General features: G+C 47.2%; 2 protein-coding genes across 2 annotated transcripts in view; one reads left to right on the top strand and one right to left on the bottom strand.

The window, feature by feature from the left end:
* The window catches only part of ADCY3 (adenylate cyclase 3), a 29,528-nt gene extending 24,526 nt beyond the window's left edge, over positions 1-5,002 (top strand). The window contains exons 16-20 of the mRNA XM_008570615.1: positions 280-399; positions 1,703-1,826; positions 2,491-2,615; positions 3,869-4,466; positions 4,583-5,002. Of these exons, the coding sequence (XP_008568837.1) occupies positions 280-399; positions 1,703-1,826; positions 2,491-2,615; positions 3,869-4,051 (552 nt within the window). The 3' untranslated portion in view covers positions 4,052-4,466; positions 4,583-5,002. The remainder of the gene's footprint in view (positions 1-279; positions 400-1,702; positions 1,827-2,490; positions 2,616-3,868; positions 4,467-4,582) is intronic.
* Positions 4,975-7,335, bottom strand: part of CENPO (centromere protein O) — a 19,455-nt gene continuing 17,094 nt past the window's right edge. The window contains exon 7 of the mRNA XM_008570614.1: positions 4,975-6,405. Within this exon, the coding sequence (XP_008568836.1) occupies positions 6,269-6,405 (137 nt within the window). The 3' untranslated portion in view covers positions 4,975-6,268. The remainder of the gene's footprint in view (positions 6,406-7,335) is intronic.

Below are 7,335 nucleotides of genomic sequence, written 5' to 3' on the forward strand. Positions count from 1 at the left end.
GGAGGCAGGGAGAGGGAAGAGGGAAAAGAAGGAATTGGTAAAGGGACATGAAAATCAACTACACTGTATATTGATAAATTAAAAAATAAAAAAATTAAAGAAAGAAAGAAAGGATGTTTGTCCAGGATCATGTGACAGATAAGCAGTAGAATAAATAAAGCTTTTATAGGAAGGCATCTCTTGGATGTTTTGTGGGGTTCTTGTAAACAGGCAAATCTGTCATGTAGTTGATTCATTCATCTCCTTTGACTCTGCTAACAATTTTTTTCCTGGCCTCAGCTCTTGGACAATCCCAAATTCCGGGTCATCACCAAGATTAAAACCATTGGCAGCACCTATATGGCCGCTTCAGGAGTCACCCCCGATGTCAACACCAATGGCTTTACCAGCTCCAACAAGGTAGCTAGCCATCTCAATGGCTAGAGAGAGATGTAGCTCTGCCCCAAGGAAGTGAGAAGTTACAAGACTAAAAGGAGAAGTTATTCAATGTACTGTTGTGCAAAGAGGTCACAAACACACACCACAGCACCATGCCATGCAGATATAAAATAGTGTTTTACAGAGAAAGTTTAATGAGTAGAAATAGTGGAACACACACAAACCTCATTACTGTTCCACAACTCAGGCCTAAGATGATTTATGTGCACTGTGGCCATGCCACCTTAAAGCTCTTTATTTCATAAGAACTGGGGAGCAGCAGTGATCTAAGATGAAAACCTAAAGGGAAGCCTTGGAACTCACTGGCTATCAACCTGTTCTTTTGTTAAGCAAATTCAGACCTGTGGAGCCAGCTTGGTTTAGCTACCAGGAGAGGATATGAGCTGTGGGGTTGTATTAGTTCGTTTCTGTGTTGCTATAAAAGAATACCTGGAACTGGGTAATTTATGAAGAACAGAGATTTGGCTCACGATTCTGGGACTGCTGCATCTGGCACGGGCCTCAGGCTGCTTCTACTCATGGCGGAAAGTGGCAGGCAGCCAGTGAGAGGAAGCAAGTGGAGGGGGAGGTGCCAGGGACTTTTTAAACCACCACCTCTCATGGGAATTAATAGAGCGAGAACTCACTCACTACCCCCAGCCCCAGGAGAGCATTAATTCATTCATCTGCCCCCATGACTCAAACAGCTCCCAGCACTGCCACACTGGAGATCAGATTTCCACCTGAGTTTTGGGGGGACAACACATTCAAATTCTATCAGGGTCCCTGGTCCAAAGCTGTTCTTAAAACATGATCATCCTGTTTGCCTTTACAACTGTCCTTTGATGTCAGTACTACTGCCATCTCCATTTTATGGATGAGGTTAAAGGTGGGTCATCACCCTCAAGTGCTTATAATCGAGTTGAGGGATCTAAGTAAGGACAGCTCTGCAAAGCCTAAAGACCAGGTTCAGACAAGGTGGTGAGATCCACCTCATGATCGGGGCACTTGGCAGGCAGGTAGCAGCTAAACTGGGTCTGTTGTTCCTACCACCACTGCCCAGTCTTTGCCCTAGACTTGGTAGAGGGACCCATGTGAACTTTGTCACAGTAACAAGTCAGAACTAGAGAGTTGCAGACTCCTTTGAGGGAGGAAGGGAATAAGGCCTTTAACTGCCAGGGGCTTCACCTGTAGAATGCTGCTAGGGAAGGAAGCAGGTGAGCAGGCTGTCAAGGCTCCAGGCCTGGACTGGCTCCTGATGCTTCACTGCTGCTCTCTGAAACAGGAGGAAAAGTCCGAGAAAGAGCGCTGGCAACACCTGGCTGACCTGGCCGACTTTGCACTAGCCATGAAGGATACGCTTACCAACATCAACAACCAGTCCTTCAACAACTTCATGCTGCGCATAGGTAAGGGTTCTAGTCTTGCCTCCTCTTGGCCCACTGCCTTCTGATGCAGGGACTCAGCACTTCAGCAGGGAGGACAAGGCTTAGGGAGAGTGAGGCGTTTAGGTTGCGACATTCACACACTCATAGCTAGAAGGGACCTGAAGGACTTTTAGTTCGGTCTCTTCTAGACGATCAAACCGAACATAAGACTGATGACATGGTCAAGTGATGACTGTCCCTCCTATTTATAATAACCTAGCCTTTCTTCTGAAGCTGGCCAGGAGTTAGCGTGCTGTCTACATTCCCAAGGGGGTTTCTGTGTCTGCTGAGGGCTTTGCTCCTCTCAGAGCAGCCCGCCCTTTGAAAGGGATTAACGTCACCCACTATCACCTAGTGGAGGGTGGGGCTTACTCCTAGGTGAGGCTGCAGGAGACATGAAGTGCCAGGTGTGTGTTAGAAGCTGTCCACTATCGTACTGAGTAAATCAATTAGCACATTGGGAGGAGCTGACATTTGCCAAGCACAAGGTAAGGACAGGATAAATTGAGACATGATTTCTGCCCTTCAGTAGTTTAGAGAGACAGGCTCAATGAGGAATATGACGTTATGTAATTAGCTTTGTGATAGGGGTCAGGTGAAAAATCTTGTAAAAGTTTGGCTGTGCCAAAATGTGTATCTACCTCAGGCATGAACAAAGGAGGGGTTTTGGCTGGGGTCATTGGTGCACGGAAACCACACTATGACATCTGGGGCAATACGGTCAACGTAGCCAGCAGGATGGAGTCCACAGGAGTCATGGGCAACATTCAGGTATGTTCAGCAACAGAACAGAGCACATGCGCAGATTCAGGGAATGGAAACAAAATCAACAGCGCGTTCTTTGCCATGCCTCCTCCCTGGCTCAGCCGTGATGCCAGCAGTGCTGAGAGGTGAAGGGCATGAATGGGAAGTGAGGCCTCTACAGCTAGCCTCAATAGANGGTGGGGCTTACTCCTAGGTGAGGCTGCAGGAGACATGAAGTGCCAGGTGTGTGTTAGAAGCTGTCCACTATCGTACTGAGTAAATCAATTAGCACATTGGGAGGAGCTGACATTTGCCAAGCACAAGGTAAGGACAGGATAAATTGAGACATGATTTCTGCCCTTCAGTAGTTTAGAGAGACAGGCTCAATGAGGAATATGACGTTATGTAATTAGCTTTGTGATAGGGGTCAGGTGAAAAATCTTGTAAAAGTTTGGCTGTGCCAAAATGTGTATCTACCTCAGGCATGAACAAAGGAGGGGTTTTGGCTGGGGTCATTGGTGCACGGAAACCACACTATGACATCTGGGGCAATACGGTCAACGTAGCCAGCAGGATGGAGTCCACAGGAGTCATGGGCAACATTCAGGTATGTTCAGCAACAGAGCAGAGCACATGCGCAGATTCAGGGAATGGGAACAAAATCAACAGCGCGTTCTTTGCCATGCCTCCTCCCTGGCTCAGCCGTGATGCCAGCAGTGCTGAGAGGTGAAGGGCATGAATGGGAAGTGAGGCCTCTACAGCTAGCCTCAATAGAAGGGGGAAAGGGCTTCAACCCATTTGCCATGTTTAGATTTAAGTTCCGGGTGAGAATAGACTGCCTCTTGGTATGCACTTTCTGACACCTTGAGCCCACAGCAGCACCCCCTGGAGTGATCCTGACCTGTATCAGCTGGGTCTGGCAGACAAGCTCCACAGAACAGGCAAAGGGGCAGAAGAGCAGAGAGTCAAAGTTCCCAAACAGTGCTGCAGCCACACAGGTGACCTGCAGCTGTCCTCCTAGGAGGGAGATTGGGAGAGCAGAGGGCTCCAGACAAACCACCCTGAACTCTGCTCTCCCCGCCATGCCCACTGGGGGGTGAAATGCTAGGGGTCGGCCCTGAGAGGTTTGAGAAGAGTGCAAAGGCCGGTGTTGTCTGGGACCTGTGGCCCATGCAAGTGTTAGCACCGTCTGGGTCAGTTCTCAGCCCCAGCCACCCAAAGACCCTACACCCACCCTCGGTCTAGGCTCCCTCTAATCCTAAACTCTTCTCCCTGCACAGGTGGTGGAAGAAACACAAGTCATCCTTCGAGAGTATGGCTTCCGCTTTGTGAGGCGAGGTCCCATCTTTGTGAAAGGGAAGGGGGAGCTGCTGACCTTTTTCTTGAAGGGGCGTGATAAGCTAGCTGCCTTCCCTAACGGCTCCTCTGTGACACTGCCCCATCAGGTGGTAGACAACTCCTGAATGGCTTCTAGCCCCGCAACAGTACAAATGGAAAGGGAGAATTTATTTTCTGGAATCAAAGAAAGGGCTTGGGAAAGGACAAATCACCAAGTCCCAACTTTTCCAAATTATTGAAGTGTACACACACATAGACTTTAGGTTTAAAAATCTCCTCGAGCCTTCATTTGTTTGTGGGTATGTGAGCTCTGAGGGTGGCCATACTATTCAGTGTGCCTGTAGCTTCCCCAGAGTAGGGGTCTTAGGTGTAGTACTGGAACAATCCTTCCAGAGCCCTGGCTCCCACCTGGCCCTTCTGCCAGAGAGGCCATGGCCACTGTGAGCAGGAGTACAGCAGAGGTAGAAAGCAGCTGCCTTTGCTGTGGGGCTGGGAGCACAGGCGGGGAAGCTCTGCTGAGGTAAGGGCTTGACCAAGCAGGACATTGTACTGGCTAACACTCCGCGCCCAGCTGGAACTCGAAAGCAGTGCTTTTCACTCTGAAGAGAACTAGAGCGGCGGGGAAGCTCTGCTGAGGTAAGGGCTTGACCAAGCAGGACATTGTACTGGCTAACACTCTGCGCCCAGCTGGAACTCGAAAGCAGTGCTTTTGACTCTGAAGAGAACTAGAGTTGCAGACGTGGTTGTCTCCATACGGTCTGAGGTAAAATGGCCCTCATCCTGATGTTCCTGATAATCTTGAAAGGTTCTTCTGGAACCCGTCACCTTAGTCATGAGAGCAGAAAGTGCAATATTTCCTTTTACCTGGTGGGGGGAGGGGGATTTATTTCTGAAAGAAAAATATATAAGCAGATCTTCTACATTTATATTTTTAACCTTCTGTTAAAAGACACTTTCCGATATTGCCTTGCCTTTTGAGCTCTTGCTACAGTCACCTTTGCTACTGCTTTAAAGGAGAATTTACAGGTATTGATAAAGAACAAGACTGTTTTATTAAAAGCTTTATTCAACTTGAATGTGATCATTGTGGAGATCTATTAATACTTCTTGTCTGAGAAGTGCTGAATGCTTTGCTAACTCATGCTCATGTATGGTCCCCACCACATGTCTGGAAGGCAAGAGCTTAAACTAAGACCTCTCTTATTCTTAAGCTGTTTTCTTTCAAAGGGTGGTCCAAGCTGGCTTTCCCATCCCCTGTGCTCTTCCTAGAGTTCACTGGAGCTCCCCCCACACATGGAGGTTACTTCATGATCATGAGGTCTGGGAAGTGATCATTTCAGAGTGAAGTCTGAATGCAGCTGTGGGTGTTGGGCAGTAATGGTAGTAATGAGTCCTATCTGTGCCTGGGCAGAGGAGGAACAGGAATTGAAATGGGAGAACGTGGCCAGCCAGACACAAGTTTTCACACCTGTGAACTAGCCCTACACATACCTCCACGAGACAAGAAAGAAGTGCCAGCAGATCAGAGGCCCAGGGTTACAGGGAGAAACGGTACCCTAAATGGACTAAGAGACGGGGAAGATTGTGCAGCCACAGCCTAGAGCCTGAAGGAGAGGGAAGACACAAAGGGGGGAGGGTCTGCTTCCCTCTGCAACAACGACTGAGTTGATGGGCAGATTTCCAAGCATGCTTTTTCACAGCTAAGACATTCAGCACTCTATAAAAATGTCTCAAGAAACAAAATATTAGATACATAGAACCCTGATTATTTTACCTGTAGTACTTTTTCACATCATATTCTTTATAAAGTACTGGCCTAGAATACACTACTCCAAACCCAAGATTAAATACACTTCCTATCTTAACTATATGATCTACCTCATCTATCATGAACCTGGAGTATTCTAAGAACTTCCTTTCCAAAAGTCTCAGAAAGGAAAATGAAGCAGAATTACTTTAACCTCCCATAAAAGCTAGAAATACTCTTTAGTGAGCAATACACCCTTCCCTTTTTCACAAAATGTTTTCTATTGCCCCACAAACCATTCTGAGTTTCAGCTAAAATGTATGATCAAATCAATCATACCTCAAGAGAACAGATGATCTTAAGCATTATAACAAATGACCAGACAATCATGGGAACTGTCCAACACCACCAAGGTCTACGGACTCAAACTTGCTCCTTAAGCTGATGAAGAACTAAGTGTCCGTTCTCACCACAAGGATGATCCCCAGGCAAGGAATCTGAGCCTTTCAACAGTTTTCAGTCCCAGGACCCTGCTTGGGACTGTGTACAGTACTTGTTTACTCACTTCTGACATGTTTCCAATGAAAATAATATTTTAGGGGATCAGGCTCATATCCAGCTTCTCTCTTTTTCTTGCAAATGAAGCAAACACTTGATGTAAGGGCTTCATACAGAAAAGGGTTTCATGGGATGCTCGCTGTTCTTCCCACAAAGTGGATAATGCTTCCGTCCCTAAAAAAAAGATTCCATCAATCTCATTTAGTACAAATGTGGGGCTCAGAACCTGGATCACTGATATTCTGGACCCATATAACTATTTTTTTGGTCTGGGGCTGAGAGAGGCTGCCCTTTATTAGACCAAGGTAGTTTTGAAACTAGGACTTAAAACAAACTCTGCCTGGAAAAATCTAAAACCTGTGCTGTGAAACCCATGGCAGCTTCAAAATTTCTACCTCCTAGGGGGCTGGCCCGGTGGCGCACTGCTATAGTGCGCCGCTTGGGAAGCGCGGTGGCGCTCCTGCCGAGGGTTCGGATCCCACATACAGACCGGCCGCTCACTGGCTGAGCGAGGGGCGGGGGCAACACCGAGGGTTGCAATCCCATGGCCGGTCCCAGTCCAGTACGGGTGCGACACTGAGGGTTGCGATCCGTTGCCGGTCACGAAAAAAGACAAAAAGGAAAAAAAAAAAATTTCTACCTCCTAAAAACATTTTACCCAAATTTTCATTATTGCCTATGTCACAGTATTATGGTACATTTAATGGAAATGGGCTCACACAAAAAAATGTCTGTTTCAGCCAGCTCTAAAAATTTCCCATTTAGAGAATATTCTCTAGAGAGTTAAGTCTATACTGACTTATCATGTTTAGTAGGCTTCATTGTGAAATGAGTCTTGTGGCTCCATTCCCCATAAATGACCCTATGACTCAGCCTCATTAGCTGTCTTTCTTCAAAAGAGGTTTGCAATGAAAATAAATCACAAGCTGAAAGAACACTGGCAGAGCTGAGTGGGCAAGGCAGGAGGGAAAACCAGGATAATTAAGGTGACTGTTTACAAAGAAGAAAGGAAAATTGGTAGGAACAAAGAAAATATTCTTGGGCCGGCCCAGTGGCGCACTGCTACAGTGCCCCGCTTGGGAGTGCGGTGGCGCTCCCGCCGAG

Source organism: Galeopterus variegatus, unplaced genomic scaffold (assembly GCF_000696425.1).
Source record: "Galeopterus variegatus unplaced genomic scaffold, G_variegatus-3.0.2 Scaffold620, whole genome shotgun sequence".
NCBI classification, from domain to species: Eukaryota; Metazoa; Chordata; class Mammalia; order Dermoptera; family Cynocephalidae; genus Galeopterus; species Galeopterus variegatus.